This window comes from Protopterus annectens, chromosome 2.part0, assembly GCF_019279795.1.
Source record: "Protopterus annectens isolate FY-2018-M chromosome 2.part0, PAN1.0, whole genome shotgun sequence".
NCBI lineage: Eukaryota > Metazoa > Chordata > Ceratodontiformes > Protopteridae > Protopterus > Protopterus annectens.
This window is the reverse complement of record NC_056728.1, coordinates 1,643,585,746-1,643,603,247: the sequence shown is the minus strand read 5'-3', so window position 1 is coordinate 1,643,603,247 and position 17,502 is coordinate 1,643,585,746. Positions and strand designations below refer to the sequence as shown.

Here is a 17,502-nt window from a genome sequence, read left to right as displayed (position 1 = left end):
GACATCATTGGATGAAAAGACTGTATAAAAAGAAAAACACACTTTTAAATGCACTTCAGAATACATAGAAAGGTGTGTATTTTTGAAAATGCTGAAGAGTGAGGTAAAATGTGAGGAAAGGAAGAAAAAAAAGTAACGTGTATGGAATGGGAAGCCCAATAGTGTGTGTGTGTGTGTGTGTGTGTGTGTGTATATGTATGTATGTATGTATGTATGTGTATGTAATGGGAAGCCCAAGACAGGGAGAAGGACTGGAGGGTGTGTGTGTATCAAATGGGAAGCCAATGATAGGTTAATTGACTGGAGGGTGCGTGTGTGTGTGTATGTGTATGGAATGGGAAGCCCACGATAGGTAGAAAGACTGGAGTGTGTGTGTGTGTGTGTGTGTGTGTGTGTGTGTGTGTGTGTGTGTGTGTGTGTGTGTATGGAATGGGAAGCCCATGATACGTTAAAGGACTGGAGGGTGTGTGCGTGTGTATGGAATGGGGAGCCCAAGATAGGGAGGAGGACTGGAGGGTGTGTGTGTGTGTGTGTGTGTGTGTGTGTGTGTGTGTGTGTGTATGGAATGGGGAGCCCAAGATAGGGAGAAGGACTGGAGGGTGTGTGTGTGTGTGTGTGTGTGTGTGTGTGTGTGTGTGTGTGTGTGTGTGTGTGTGTGTGTGTATATGTGTATGGAATGGGGAGCCCAAGATAGGGAGGAGGACTGGAGGGTGTGTGTGTGTGTGTGTGTATGGAATGGGGAGCCCAAGATAGGGAGGAGGACTGGAGGGTGTGTGCATGTGTATGGAATGGGGAGCCCAAGACAGGGAGAAGGACTGGAGGGTGTGTGTGTATGTAACGGGGAGCCCAAGATAGGGAGAAGGAATGGAGAGTGTGTGTGAGTGTGTATGGAATGGGGAGGCCAAGACAGGGAGAAGGACTGGAGGGTGTGTGTGTGTGTGTGTGTGTGTGTATGGAATGGGGAGCCCAAGATAGGGAGAAGGACTGGAGGGTGTGTGTGTGTGAGTGTGTATGGAATGGGGAGGCCAAGACAGGGAGAAGGACTGGAGGGTGTGTGTGTGTGTGTGTGTGTGTGTGTGTGTGTGTGTGTGTGTGTGTGTGTGTGTGTGTGTGTGTGTGTGTGTGTGTGTGTGTGTGTGTGTGTGCGTGCGTGCGTGCGTATGGAATGGGAAGCCCAAGACAGGCAGGAGGGTGTGTGTGTGTGTGTATGGAATGGGAAGCCCAAGATAAGGAAAAGGCCTGGAGCGTGTGTGTGTGTGTGTGTGTGTGTGTATGGAATGGGAAGCCCAAGATAGGTTAAAGGACTGGAGGGTGTGGGTGTTTTGTGGGGGCTGAAACAGTTGGTCTAATTCATCATTCACCTAAATCCAGACCTATATATAGAGTTGTTGTAATGCGTCACTGTTGCAACTAAATGCTAGCAACTGTAAATGTCCATCTGTATGATGGTGATGGGCCAGCTTAGTGTGGTACATTTACCTGCTACAATGTAAGAGCATTGCAGCTACAGGTCAGTCTCTGCTTACTACTCCTAAGTGTTTGCAGAATGAGCTAAAAGTTTGCTTGGGAGGGGCATCAATGATAGAATGATACTTAGACTAGAAGTGCCTAGGGGGGCCCCCAACTTGACATTTGCTGGGGGCCCTCAAAAGGCTAACACCAGCCCGGGATAAGTAAGAAGGGTGACTGTACTGCCTTGATTGTTTGTAGGGAACTGTTTATATATAGACAGCAATGCTTTCCATAAAGGTTTTTAGCTCTTCATTTGCCTTGCAAGATGGAAATAAGGTTTAAGAATATCCAAACATAATCTCAAATCTTGATATGAAATAGATAGTCATTGGCATTATTCATTTGGATTATTGCTGATGTAGACGCATCAAAATGTTATAGAGTGGTGTATGCTTCTGCTGATTTTTACAAGATCTTTCTTGGGGAATATCTGTGCTTCTCAAATCATTCTAGCCTAAGAACAAGATGTTCTTCGTTTTCCATTGCTGCAGTCCTTACTATTGGGTATAGTCCGCGTCCAGTCGGCCCGAATACCAGAGTATAAGGCTGACGTCGGTCAGGGCGCATTAGACTGACGTCAGTACGTCAGGGTACTAATGCGCATGACCGACGTCATATCCTCAGTCTTTTTTGCCGCATGGTCCGATGCAGAAGCAGTTTTGCGAGTGCAGGTTGGCGTTCTGAAATATTTCCGAAACCGGAGTTTCAGACCGAAACAGAGTTGGCTAAGTACCCCGTTGGGGAACATTTTGGTTTTTTCTTGCCTCAGTATTTTACCGGATGTCAGAAAAAGTGAATAACTGTATTTCTTGTGGGAAACAGATACCTCATAGGGATTACCATACCTTGTGTATACCTTGTCTAGGGCCTGAGCACGACGTTGTTGGTTGCCGCTCTTGTGCTAGGTTTAACAAACGCACTATTAAGAGGAGGTTAGACTGTGCCAGGTTAGTGTTTGGGAAGCGTTGCAATTATAAAATGCCGTCGGATGCTCCGGCCCGCTTCCAAGAAGCGCAAGGACAAAACAGTGAAGCCTAGGGTTGATGAACCGGCAGTCCCGGACGCCGGTTCTTTAGAAGGCTCAGTGGAGCCAGAGGTTTTGCCAGGAGTTTCCATGGAGTCTCAGGCAGAAACTTTACTGTTACAGGATGTGCCTTCTCAGGAGGTAGGCCAGGCTGAGGGGGCTTCTCAGGTAACTGTTCTTCCCTCTCTTCCCAAGGTAGTTAGAGCCTCTCCTTCTGTTGCCAAAACTTCTTTGAGAGGTAGGCCTAGTTCAGCTTCAGTGGGGGCTTCTCCTGGCATTTCGGGTTCTGTACCTAAGAAACATATGCTTAAAATGGCAGAAGATTTGATTACTATGATTAGAGGTTCTATGCCCCCGCCTGATAAGAGGCCTAGGGTGGAACCGAGTTTGATAGTTTTGAACAGTGTTCAGAGGCTTCAGAGTCTTCTGGGAAGACTTGCAGGAGTATCCTACTTATTCTGATTCTGATGTGGATGATTCCACTCCTACAGCTTCTCCTCCTGAGGACTTCTCATTTTCAGAGACTCTGCATTCCATGAGGGAGCACTTTAAATGGGAAGGCCAGGATTACTCTGATTCCAGGAAAAGGCTTAGGGAATTCTTGTTTTACCCCAGCATAGGCCCTTAGCTATTCCTCCTGTGTTGAATGTGGTGGAAGATGTTTTGCAGAGGCTTCCCTGAACCCTGACTCTTTGCCTCCTGCTCCTGTTAAGCCTGATAGGTATTATAGGGTGCCCAAGCTCATAAGTATTTGTTTAAGAGTCCTAGGGCGACCCAGAAACTATTTCTCAAGGGCCTAAAGGTGTTAAGGCTTCTGTGGTTAAAAATCCTGTTCCCACTGATAAAGAGGCAAGGGCTTTGGATAGGTGGGGAAAGAAAGTGTATACTTCTTCCACTCTAGCCATGAGGCGTTGAATTGTCAGTTTCACATGCTAAAATATCAGAATTATCTCCTTTCACAATTAAAATCTAAGGTGGATGCTTTGGCGGAAAGTATTGAGTGTAAAGAGTTGCTGGATTTGGTTCATGTGTCTGAACAAGTGGGTAAGCATTCTTTGCAATGTGGTTTTGATGCTGTACAGGCCTCCTCGAGGGTGGCTGCTACTAGTTCTGTTCTTCGCAGGCATGCCTGGTTGAAGGATCAGAATTTAGCTGAGCATGTTAAGACAAGGATTTTGGATGCTCCTTTACAGTCTGATGTGTTGTTTGGATCGCCTGTGGAAGCAGTTTTAAAGAAAATGGAGGACAAAGCTAAGTCTATGCAAACTGTTAAAGATTTTTGCAGGTGCAGCCACCGAAGTTTAGTAGAAATTGGCCTGCTAAGGGGTGGACATATCCTGCTTATGATTCCCAGTCTAGGGGTAGGTCTAGACGTGGTAGGGGCAGGGCTCAAGGTTCTTTTAGGCCTAGAACAGGGAGTTCACCTGCTCAGACTTCTGGTGAGGGCAGGGGTCAGTCCTTTCGTAAACAGACCCAATGACCTGTCTTTTCAGCTGCCAGTAGATTCTCGCCTGGCAGCTCCTTTGGGAGGAAGACTGTCTCTTTTCAAAGAAAATTGGGATTTAATTACTCAAGACAAATGGGTGTTGGATATCATTCACCACGGTTACAGATTTTATTTCCATACAATGCCCCTTTCAAAGGCATGCCAGACGTTCCTCCTCCACAAAGAAAGGAGGCTCACAAGCAAGTTTCTCAGTTACTCCAGATAGGGGCCATTCAGCCAGTCCCTGTATCAGAAAGGGGCCTAGGATTTTATTCTCGCCTGTTCCTAGTACCAAAGAAGGGGAACACGTGGAGACCAATTTTGGATTTATCTCTCCTCAACACTTTTCTGGACATTCCCAAGTTCAAGATGTTGACGTTACAACAGCTTTTACCTCTGCTGGGCAAAGATCACTGGATGGTAACTTTAGATCTCAAGGAAGCTTACCTTCATGTGCCTATAAGGCTAAGTTGCAGGAAGTATCTGCGGTTTCGAGCTGGAAATTCTCATTATCAGTTCTCTGCATTGCCCTTTGGCTTATCTACTGCCCAGAGTATTCACAAAGGTTCTGGCTCCAGTGATAGCTTACTTCAGGCTTCAAGGAATTCAAATCTATCCTTACTTGGACGACTGCCTGATTCTGGCTCAAGAAAAGGAAGACCTTCTACAGCATCTGGAATATGTTATAGCAGTGCTAAGATGCCTAGGGTATTCTGTGAACGAAATAAAGTCCAGTCTAGTACCCTCTCAAGACATGTGCTTTCTGGGTGTGAGACTGAATACAGCAGCTCAGATGGCCTTTTTAACCCCGGACAAACAAAAGAGTCTGTCACTTTACTTCCATCAACTATCTCATCAGTCCGTGCTGACTGCAAGGACAGTCCTTCAAGCATTAGGGTTCATGGCATCTTGTATTCTGGTGCTTCCCAATGCCAAACTGCATATGAGGAAGCTACAATGGTATATCACAATGTATGGGCACAGCACTGCCAGGATTTGGACACTGTCATTCAAATAATACCTTGCCTTCAAAAAGAATTCTTGTGGTGGGCTCAGGAATGTCACCTAGACAAGGGACTCTCTGTGACCCGGCCAGAGGCAAGTCAGATTTTAACGACAGATGCCTCGGACATTGCTTGGGGAGCTCATCTAAATGGAAAGTGGATACAAGACAAGTGGCCTGCCAGACTACAGCATCTACATATCAACATGAAGGAGATGTTAGCAGTCCAGTTTGCATTAATGGCTTTCAAGGAGTTACTTCTTCCAGGGCAGGTGTTGATTCTAACAGACAACACAACTGTCATGTGGTACATCAACAAGCAAGGGGGAACACATTCTTATCCTCTATGCAGGCAAGCAATGATTTTATGGGAGACTGCGCTAAGCTTGCAACTAACTCTTCAGGCAAGGTTTCTGCCAGGAGCACAGAACTCCTTAGCAGATGTGTTAAGCAGACAAATCATGGATCCCCACGAGTGGAAACTGGATCTTCATGTATTTCAGAAATTGACAGTGTCATGGGGAACTCCAGACATAGATCTGTTCGCTTCTCCACTAAACCATCAGCTGCCAAAGTATTGCACAAAGGGGTTTCATCACACAGCTTGGAAAGTGGATGCTCTGTCTTTCAGTTGGAAAAACCTTCATGTGTATGCCTTTCCACCTCTGCCTCTTCTTCCAAAGGTACTATTAAAGGTCAGACAAGACAGGCCAAGGATGATTTTGATAGCTCCAGATTGGCCTCGGCAACACTGGTACCCACTACTACGGAGTCTGGTAAAGAAGCCTCCATGGCCTTTACCTCTGATTCCACATCTGTTATCTCAGAAGGACGGTCATCTGCTCAATGTCAAGCTTCACTCTCTTCATCTAACAGCCTGGCATATTCTGTGTTGAAACACAGCAGGTCTCAACTTCCTCAACAAGTTTTAAATGTGATTATGGAAGCTAGAAGACCTAGTACAAGGAGAGTGTACGCAGAAAAATGGAAGAGATTTTTATTTTGGAGTACAGCAAAGAATTTGGAGATTTCTGAGCCTAATTTGAGTGTGGCTCTTCAATATCTTACTGAGTTATTGGACAAAGGTTTGTCCTTCTCCTCCATTAAGATTCATGCTGCAGCAATTTCGGCTCACTATGATTGTGACCCACCTTTGTTTTCGCATCCTTTGTTCAAGCAGTTTCTTAGAGGGGCAAAGAATATAAGACCCCCACGTAGAGCTCCTACTCCTGCTTGGGATCTCAATTTTGTGTTGGAAAAACTTACTCTACAACCTTTTGAGCCTGCAGCTACTGCTGAATTGAAATACTTGTCATGGAAGACTGCTTTTCTGTTGGCTATTACTTCTGCAAGAAGGGTGTCTGAGTTGCAGGCCCTTATGGCAGTAGAGCCCTTTTTGCTGTTCCATAAGGATAGGGTATCATTACGCACTAATCCTTCCTTTATGCCTAAGGTGGTTTCTAGTGTGGCTTTAAACCAAACTATTCATTTGCCTACGTTTTATGCAGACCCTCAAAATAAAGGGGAAAAGATTTTGCACACTTTAGATGTACACAGGCAATTGCGTTATTATTTAAGCAGGACTAAGGATTTTAGGCAGTCTCAGCAGTTGTTTGTTTCTTTTGCTTTGAGTTCACAGGGCAAGCCTGTGTCAAAACAAACTATTTCTAGGTGGATTGGCTTTTGCATTGCATTTTGTTATTCCCATCATGGCAAGGAGATTCCAGCTGGGATTAGGCCTCATTCCACTAGGGCTACTGCCACTTCAACAGCATTTCTAAGGGGTGGCAACTAAGGATATTTTGGAAGCAGCTACTTGGAGTTCAGTGCATACTTTCTCTAAGCATTATCACCTTCCTATCTACTCTAAGTCTAGGGCTGGTTTTGCCACAGCTGTTTTGCAAGGCATGTTGTCAGCTCCTACTTCCTTATGATTTGCCAGCCTCCCTTACCTCTGCTTTGGGATTCTACCCAATAGTAAGGACTGCAGCAATGGAAAACGAAGAACATAGTACAGTTTTGTACCTACCATAAATGTAGATGTTCGAGGATTCCATTGCTGCAGTCCAATTTACCCTCCCTCCTTCCCCTCTGTGTTTAGGGGTGGTTGTGTAGGTGAGTTTACATGCTTATATTTTGGTATATATTCTTGTATATATTGTACATGTTTTGGTGCAGGTATTTTGGGACTTGTCTTTTTAGGGTCTTCTGACATCTGGGGCAAGAAAAGACTGAGGATATGACGTCGGTCATGCGCATTAGTACCCTGACGTACTGACGTCAGTCTAATGCGCCCTGACCGACGTCAGCCTTATACTCTGGTATTCGGGCCGACTGGACGCGGACTATACCCAATAGTAAGGACTGCAGCAATGGAATCCTCGAACATCTACATTTATGGTAGGTACAAAACTGTACTTTTCTCCACATTCTTACGATCACTGGTATTCACCTTTTCTCCTGCTTTCTTTGTATGTGTTACTGTTTAGGAGTTTGTCTTGAATTTCCAAAAGAATTTCTTAGAGCAGATCTCAAGCTTTCCTATCTACTTCCTCTCTGGCTGGAATTTTACCTTTGATTTGGATGGACTGTATCCAAATCGTGGTGGTTCTTGCATGCACAGATTTTGGCATGTTTTCCAGGGCTTTAAGACTCTGAGCTGTTAATTTCCTTCATCCGCTAATACTAGGTTTGATTCCTTCAGTTTCCATTTGCAAACTGTGTGACTCTGAGCAAATCAGCTAACATGCAGTGTTCCCTAGTTGGGCCCATAAAAAGGGACCCTTGTGTCCATTGGTTTTACCTAGTTAATAAATACAGTAAGTAATTTAATAAAAGCAAATAAATAAAAATGTTAAGTTTTGAAGGCTTTGGGCTTCAGTGTTATTGAGTAAGAAAGAAGTGATTAGCCAGTGAGATCTGGGATCTTCTGATTATAATGAAACAAACCACAAGAACAGGATGCAGGATACAACAGATTAATTCCGGTACCTCGGCCCAACAGCCTTCAAAGGAATAAACATCAAGCCACCAGATGCATTATATATACTGGTGCTACCCAACAATCAACAATTAAATATGATTGAAATGGTATTAAACAACTCCAGAGAGTTAAAGGTACAGACAAAATTTATACAAATATAAGAAACACATAAAGCTTAGAATACATCGAATTATTCATTACAAAACACAAGAAAGATACTATTAAATGTTTAAATTCACTTCCAAATTCAAACCTCGGGGTTTTAGAGTACCATATTTTAAAATTAATCTACTTTCTAGATTTAATAGACTCTGCTGAAAATTACCTCCGTAACATACATTGGGTTTGGCTAAAGCACAAAAAAATAGTGAGTCAATAGACCCATTATGTACTGTATGAAAATGTTCAAATATAGGGCTATCTATCCTAGCATTGCGAACATCGCCAATATGTTCTAATACACGTATTTTTAATTGGCGTTTTGTCTGACCTATGTAATATTTTGGCAAAGCACAATCACAACCAATAATGTAAACTACACCACAGGAACTGCAATTAAAATTGTTTTGTGCAAAATATTTAACCCCATTAATGGTACTACCTGATAGGTTTTTCACTCTCACACATATCTTACATTTACCACATTTAAACATACCATATTGAATATCAAAATCCAACAAAGAAACATCACTTAGCAAATGTCTAGGTTTAAGAATTTCCTTAAGATTGGCATATCTGCCATATGAAAAGGAAACATGTTCAGGAAAAAGATGCCCAATCTCCTCATTTTTATGAACAATAGGCCACAAGAAATTGACAATGTTACATAAAGTGTCCGAAAATAGAGAGTATTTAGTAACAAAAAATAATCTGTCATCATTAGTATCCACCTGTTTATGAATTGAATTAATGTAAGATAACTTTGTAACATGATGCTTTAAATTAGAATCAAATCTTGCATGATTCTTCCTAATTAAAATCTCAGAATAACCCCTATCCAACAGTCTCTTACAAACATTGTGAAATTCCAATTTCAAAAGCCTATGTTCAGAAGTGTGTTCATATGTTCGTTTAAATTCACCATAAGGAAGGGCCTCAATAAGATGCATAGGATGTGCACTAGATGCATGCAAAAAATTATTAGAAGGTACTTCCTTCCTATATGGTTTAAATTGGACAATTCCTTGTTTGTCCACATATAACAAAATATCCAAAAATTGGATTTCATGTTTGTTAATAACATGTGAACTCTAAACCAAACCTATTTTGGTGAAGATCTACCATAAATTTGTCAAAATCTGAAATGTCTCCTCTACAGATAAAAATTAAATCATCAATAAATCTGTAATAGGAGATAACATTTCTTTGAAAAAATTCCAAAGTATATAAAAAATTAATTTCAAAAAATGACATAAACAAAATTGCATAAGTTGGAGCAAAACTAGCTCCCATTGCAGTCCCATCTACTTGAAGAAATATTTTATTATTAAATACAAAATAGTTATGACTAAGTGCAAACTCTAAAAGAGAAATAACAAAAGATGTGCGTGGACCTTCACCCAAAATTTTCATTATGGCTTCCAAACCCAATTTATTGCTAATGTTAGTATATAAGGACTTTACATCGACCGTAGCCCAGTAAAAACTAGAGTCCCATTCGAAATTTTTAATCATCTCACAATATTGATTTGTATTGGTAATATGAGAGGCAACATATTTCAATTGGTCCTTTAATACGCTATCCAAAAAAATTCCTACAAACTCCAAATAACCACCACAACAGGACACAATAGGGTGACCAGGGGGGTCATAGATATTTTTGTGTATTTTTGGCAAAGCATAAAAAGTAGGGTCCTTAGGATTAGCCACATATAAATGTTTCACATCTTTGTTACTCAGAAAACCCAACCTTTCACCTCTCTCAAGAATTTCTAAAAGAGAAGAATTATAATCATTAATGGGATTTCTAGGCAACTCAACATAAACATAATCATTACATAATAAATCATAGTTCATTTTTAAATAATGACATTTGTTCATAACTACCCACTTGCCCCCTTTATCTGCAACACAAAAAGCATACTTTTTTGAAGCTTCCTTCATATTCTTCAAAGCATACCATTCAGGCTTGCTTAAATTGAAGGAAAAAAACTGCTTCAAAAAGCTAGCATATTCAATTTCTGCCTTTTTACATAAGACATTCTCAAATGTCCTCAAAGCTGCAGAATTTTTTGGTGGACAGAAAGAGCTACGACTAGGTAATTGAGGTAAAATAAATTTACCATAACCAGTAAAAAAATGTTCAGAATGAATGTCAAAAGCCCCTGCCTCACTACTACCATCTACTAAGCTACTGCCCCTCTGATTAACACTAGCTGGTACATTTTCAGCCATAATATCATAAATAGAAACATCCAATAAAGGATCAAAAAGAACAGAAAAATCATCCAAGTCATCCAAATCAACAGAGCAAACAGAACTATTTTCAACACTATTAAAGTCTGCAAAAACATTTGAATTACCTTCTGTACATGCCACAGAAATAGCATTATTAACACAGCCTTTGTCAAAAAATACTTTTAAATATAATTTCCTACAAAAGCGTTTAATGTCCAGTAGAATATCACAAAGTGCAGGGATTTTTGTTGGCACGAACTTACTGCCTAAATTCAGCACCTTAACATTTCAGATGATAAGACCAAGTCGCTTAAATTAACAACATTAGTACTGTTCTCATTATTCTCCAGAAAAGGATCTTTGGTAAACTCAACACATTCATTTTCACGCTCATGTCCACAAAAAATGTGAGACACATGAGCGTTAGCATAAGCGTTAGCAACGAAATCAGTACATTCATTTTCACGCTCGTGTCCACAAAAAGTGTAAGACACATGAGCGTTAGCATGAGCGTTAGCAACGAAATCAGTACCTTTTGTTGCGACCTTTTTGGCGAGATTTTCGTTTCGCCCCTTGCCGAAAATTCCACCTGCCTTGCTCTTCTCCTTCGGTCAGTGAAGCATTATCATCCGCCAAATCAACGCGTTCAAAGGATACACTTTTCTTGCTACCACCGGCTGTATCTGATGATGAAACCGAAGAATCACGCCCACTGCGTGAACTACCCTCTGATGATCTCTCCCGGGATGTTCCACTCGTACCTTTCTTACGCTGACGCTGACGCTGCCACGAATAAATGATGTTGCTTTTAAAATCAGCAATATCTCTGTTCAGTTTTTTCTTTTTTCTTGCTATAACTTCACATTCAGCTTTAGAAACAGCACTATTAATATCTTTCATGGCCTGTAAAAAAGAAGGAGTTGCATGTGTATCTGATAAGCTTGCCTCACCTTCTGCTATTTTAGATTGGATTAATCCAAGACTTCTCCGATTCCGTTTAATTAGAATTCTCAACCAAGTTAAGGTACATTGAAGAGACGCTGCCTGCCATTCGGCTAAAAATTCATCTTCATCCTCTGAAAATCTGTATGCAGGAAGTTTGTCAATTCTCAAACCTCTCGGTGTGATTGATAATTCGACATATTTCTCCAAAAGGCAAATGTCATAAAATAATGAAGTTTCTTTAATTCTAAGTCTCTTTAGATCTTCAAATTTTTTGTCATGACCATAATTACCAAACGTTGTCCATGGGAAGCCCAAGATAGGGAGAAGGAATGGAGAGTGTGTGTGAGTGTGTATGGAATGGGGAGGCCAAGACAGGGAGAAGGACTGGAGGGTGTGGGTGTGTCTGTGTGTATGTGTATGGAATGGGAAGCCCACAATAGGGAGAAGGACTGGAGGGTGTGTGTGTGTGTGTGTATAAGGACTGGAGTGTGTGTGTGTGTGTGTGTGTGTGTGTGTGTGTGTGTGTGTGTGTGTGTATGGAATGGGAAGCCCAAGATAAGTTAAAGGACTGGAGGGTGTGTGTGTGTGTGTGTGTATGGAATGGGAAGCCCAAGATAGGTTAAAGGACTGGAGGGTGTGGGTGTTTTTTGGGGGCTGAAACAGTTGGTCTAAGACATCATTCACCTAAATCCAGACCTATATATAGAGTTGTTGTAATGCGTCACTGTTGCAACTAAATGCTAGCAACTGTAAATGCCCATCTGTATGATGGTGATGGGCCAGCTTAGTGTGGTACATTTACCTGCTACAATGTAAGAGCATTGCAGCTACAGGTCAGTCTCTGCTTACTACTCCTAAGTGTTTGCAGAATGAGCTAAAAGTTTGCTTGGGAGGGGCATCAATGACAGAATGATACTTAGACTAGAAGTGCCTAGGGGGGCCCCCAACTTGACATTTGCTGGGGGCCCTCAAAAGGCTAACACCAGCCCGGGATAAGTAAGAAGGGTGACTGTACTGCCTTGATTGTTTGTAGGGAACTGTTTATATATAGACAGCAATGCTTTCCATAAAGGTTTTTAGCTCTTCATTTGCCTTGCAAGATGGAAATAAGGTTTAAGAATATCCAAACATAATCTCAAATCTTGATATGAAATAGATAGTCATTGGCATTATTCATTTGGATTATTGCTGATGTAGACGCATCAAAATGTTATAGAGTGGTGTATGCTTCTGCTGATTTTTACAAGATCTTTCTTGGGGAATATCTGTGCTTCTCAAATCATTCTAGCCTAAGAACAAGTTTCTCCACATTCTTACGATCACTGGTATTCACCTTTTCTCCTGCTTTCTTTGTATGTGTTACTGTTTAGGAGTTTGTCTTGAATTTCCAAAAGAATTTCTTAGAGCAGATCTCAAGCTTTCCTATCTACTTCCTCTCTGGCTGGAATTTTACCTTTGATTTGGATGGACTGTATCCAAATCGTGGTGGTTCTTGCATGCACAGATTTTGGCATGTTTTCCAGGGCTTTAAGACTCTGAGCTGTTAATTTCCTTCATCCGCTAATACTAGGTTTGATTCCTTCAGTTTCCATTTGCAAACTGTGTGACTCTGAGCAAATCAGCTAACATGCAGTGTTCCCTAGTTGGGCCTATAAAAAGGTACCCTTGTGTCCATTGGTTTTACCTAGTTAATAAATACAGTAAGTAATTTAATAAAAGCAAATAAATAAAAATGTTAAGTTTTGAAGGCTTGGGGCTTCAGTGTTATTGAGTAAGAAAGAAGTGATTAGCCAGTGAGATCTGGGATCTTCTGATTATATGCAGATGTTGGAGGGTAAGGTGACACAGGCAGGAGACAGAACCCCCAGATGCACATTACTGTAGGTCATATAACAGTAACAGTTGCCTTATGGGTACCAGAAGTCTTGTAGTTAGGATCTCATACAACATCAACTGTCAGAGGCAGGGCTGTTCTGAGGACCTCACAAAACTTTTGGTTTTCAAGACAGAATGAGTTCAGCTGCTGAACACTTTGTGTTATAGAAACATTAAACACACAGCTTTAGGGAAATGTGACCTTAAGAGGCAGAATTCTTGTCAACATTCTCCTAAACTCAACACCAACATTATTTGTGTGCCCTTTTCACCGTGAATCTGTGCATAAACTGTTTTACCCAAGCTGCAGAGGAACCATAGTACTGACACTGACTTCTCCTTCCTCAGTTACTGAATTTGTTGATGAACAAAGAGCAAATTATTTGCACCCCCCATTACCCTCCCCCATTATAACTAGTTTTGTGGGGTATGCAGCATTGTCTCCATGGGGTAAAGACAGTTTATGTTAGGGAATGGTTGAGTGGACAGAGACTTTATGCATGTTGAGGTTATGAAATGTTGAAATAACTTATTTTCACTTTCTAATATATCTTTAGACTATGTAATACGAATAATGCTTTCTGCAATTATAATGCACTAAATTACCTTGCCTATTTTGCTTTCTTCTGCAGGTATTGTTTGTTCCTGGAAATGCATTTAGCATAGATTCTTCCCAGCCAAGTCCATACCTCAGAGCATCCTTTTCTTTTGCTTCGGCTGAGCAGATGGATCTGGTAAGTTTGTTTGATGTGTTTATAACCACTGTAGTTACAGATACAGTGGCAGATGTGTACAGTGAGGAAGTTCTGTCACCATCCTTCATGTGACAAAAAAAAAACACTTGTGAGTACAGCTGTATAGCTGCATTGTCATGTAATTCAGTGCAACAGGATGTGAAGTAATTGCAACCATTCCGTTGAAATATTGAGAGAAATGTGACCATGTTAGAAATGGTGATCCCCGTTATGTTTTGCAATTTTGTAATATAATACAGTAGCCCTGTTTAAGTAAAATGTAAAGCACACTGGTCAGCGAAAAAATATGTTCAAATAAATTATGAAGCTGAAGAGACATACTTAGAAGGCTGCTACAATAAATGTCTTAAATTCAGCTCGTTGTTCATGTCATGTGGGGAGAAACATTTAAAGAAAAAAATAAACTGTTTCAGCATGTAAAAAAACTGTTGATGGTCTAGATAAAAATGTGCATCTGGAAGCTTATATGACAAGAACATTTTAAGTCCTTAGGATCAGAATCATGGGCATGCCTAAAATCCAAAGCCTAACATGTCTTGAGGATTGTCCAATATAGAATTTGGAGCATGAACATCTAAGAGTGTGTACTGCACTTACCAGATAACATGTCTCTTGATCAGAGAGTATTCCTGTGGCCATTAAGATCAAGCTGAATATTATTTTCCCAATGGGGACAAACTGAGCAGCCAAGATAAGCAGCATTCAAAATGATCATGGTATCTGATTCCATTAGTTTTCCTGACATAACATCAAGTTAAAGAACAGCTTTAAAACAAAATGGAACAGTAGTTTGATAGTGTTACCACTCAGAAATGGAGAACTCTGTATCAGCATCAGGCAGACATCACCAGGGAATGATTTCCCTGGTATCCATGGCAATAGCAGGCATGGTGTCATATTTCATCAAAGGCACTTTTGAGAACATGGGCTGCAGAGTAGTGGTAAAATCAGTGAGGAGCTCCTTTGTGAAATCAAAATGAGAATGTAGCAGACTACAGTCTTAGAACATACCTGTGGATTTGGGCAGTAGCAAGAATAAGAAGGAAACTTCTACCACCAGCAGCATTGTCCGGAAGAAGTAAGTACTGGAAGTAGTCAGCAGTTTCTCTCAGGATATAATGTTAAAAGCTAAGCACCCAAATAAACAAATGACTTCACCTGGAACTGTTTCTAGTGAAAGAAACATTGTGCTGGAGAATGCTTGTCTGCCAAAGGCCACTATTTCAGTTCTTTCTAAAGAACTAAATACCAGGCTTAAGGGTATCCCTTTCCAAAGTGCTTCTAGACTTGTGGTTGCTGTTAGAAGCTTCACCAAAAATACTTTTGCTAGTTGTAATACACAGAGTTTGGACAGAAATTTGTATTCTTTCATTTTTACATAAATAAAGCAGTTTTTCATAGCCAGTCTGTATTTGTTCCTCTAGCCACTTATTTAGGTTTGTGGGTATATTGTGACCATTTCAAAAATGAAATAATTAAATACTTACCTTGTGATAAGGAAATGTAAGCAGAAATTCCTTAAGATTCCAAGAGCAGAATAAGTTATTTCTTACACTTATTTCATTGAATTGCAATTTTGTAATTCTTATAATTGTGCTTTATGGTTATACTGTTTCACTACATTTATGTACTGTTTTATACTGTCTTATAGGCTCATAGGTTCATACTAGGCTATCTGCCCTAGGGCATTTATAAGCCTAGCCAGAGTGTGTTTGGCTTTCGCCACCCATTTTAAATTAATTTTGCTATGCCCTTTTTCGAGGTTAGTATACTGTGCCTCTGTCTAACAGTGACACAGAAGTGATACCCGGGGTAAACCTACGATCTCCCATCCACTCATCAAGATTCCTCTTGAAGAGAGTCAATGAGGGACTCTGCCTAACCTGGACTGGGATTTTATGTCCTATTTATTTCAGCGCTGAGGTTCAAGTCTCTCGAGCGCGTAGCTCGATGGGATTTGGATTTTCTGAGGTGCAGCATGTCCATTAATTCTGGGTTGAACATGGCTTTATACGTCAGGCACAGATCGCCTCTGAGCAGGCGGTATGCCACTGAGTAGAGCTGGAGTTTCTTTAACCGGGCAGCATATGGCATCTGTTTAAGCCCTTTGATCCTCTTGATAAGGTACTTTTGGGGTCTTTCCAGTTGCTGCAGGTGTCTGGTAAGGTACATCCCAAAAGGGGCATTGTACTCAATTATGGGCCTGATGAGGGATGAGTAAAGAGGCACGATGACCTCCCCTGATCTAGATGTGAATCCCTTCATGATTAGGTGGGCTATATAAAATGTTTTTCTAACCACTTTGGCCACGTGGTTGTCAAATGAGAGATTGCTATCAACTTGGGTCCCCAGGTCCCTAATTACTTCTTGTGTACTTAATGGATTATCACCTATGTGGTAATTTGTGGGCACTTTGTTTTTGCCGAAAGGGATGACTATACACTTTTTGGCGTTTAGCTTGAGGCCATGGCTCTGGCACCAGTTGTCTGTTTCTATGAGGCCCTTTTGGAGGATGCTTGTGTCGGCTGGAGAATCGATTATGACACCCAGTTTGCAGTCATCTGCGAACTTGGTCAGCCACAGTCTTTCCGTATTGGCCTGTACCTCCGAGAAATATATACCGAACAAGAGAGGTCCCAGGACTGAGCCTTGTGGGATGCCACTTGTAACTGGTTTGGAGTCTGACATGGCTCCAGCAATTCTAACCATGTGGGTTCTGTCCTTGAGCCAGTTTGCAACCCATCTAGTGACATAGGGGTTAATATTTAAGCTGGTGAGCTTATCTATAATGCCCGAGTGGGGTATTGTATCAAAGGCTTTTGCAAGGTCCAGGTAGGCTGTGTGGACCACCTTCCCCTCGTCAATGGCCTTGGTGACTGTTTCAAAGAAATCGACCAGGTTTAAGAGGCAGGATCTGCCTTTAACAAAGCCAAACTGGGTAGGATCCAGTGTCTGTAGGTCCCCAATATCTTTATTTATGAGGTCCATGATGATCCTTTCCATAGCTTTACAGACCAAGCTAGTCAGGCTTATGGGGTGATAGTTTCCAGGATCCGTTGAGGCACCACCTTTGTGGAGAGGGACCACTGTTGCTGTACGCCACTCTTTGGGTACATATCCTGTAGTAAGGCTGAGATTGAACAGTAGTTTTATGTTTGGGTTTAGCTCTTCTTGGAGTTCATGTAGGACGCAGCCCGGGACACCGTCTGGTCCCATTGATGCTGTGTTTTTTGCTTTGGAGAGGGCGGCTCTTACCTGAGCATCTGAGATGTCAGGGGGGCAGCACTCTGCTGGGATAGATATTTGCCCTTTTGGTGGGAGAAGTTTGCGCTGAACCTGTCAGCTAGGATGTTGGCAATGTCTGTGGGTTCGATGTATTTTTTGTCATTTTGGACTAATTCTGAGCATATCTGGGAATTCCCACCCAGGTTCCTAAAATAACTAAAGAAAGCCTTGTGATTATCCTTAGTGTCCTGTGCAATGTTTCTCTCGAAGCTGGCCTTAGACGATTTTATGAGTGCC

General features: G+C 41.5%; 1 protein-coding gene across 1 annotated transcript in view; it reads left to right on the top strand.

Annotated features, from left to right (window-relative positions):
• LOC122792864 (kynurenine/alpha-aminoadipate aminotransferase, mitochondrial-like) overlaps positions 1–17,502 on the top strand; it is an 808,921-nt gene that overhangs the window by 719,449 nt on the left and 71,970 nt on the right. The window contains exon 11 of the mRNA XM_044060423.1: positions 13,858–13,959. Coding sequence (XP_043916358.1) covers positions 13,858–13,959 — 102 coding nt within the window. The remainder of the gene's footprint in view (positions 1–13,857; positions 13,960–17,502) is intronic.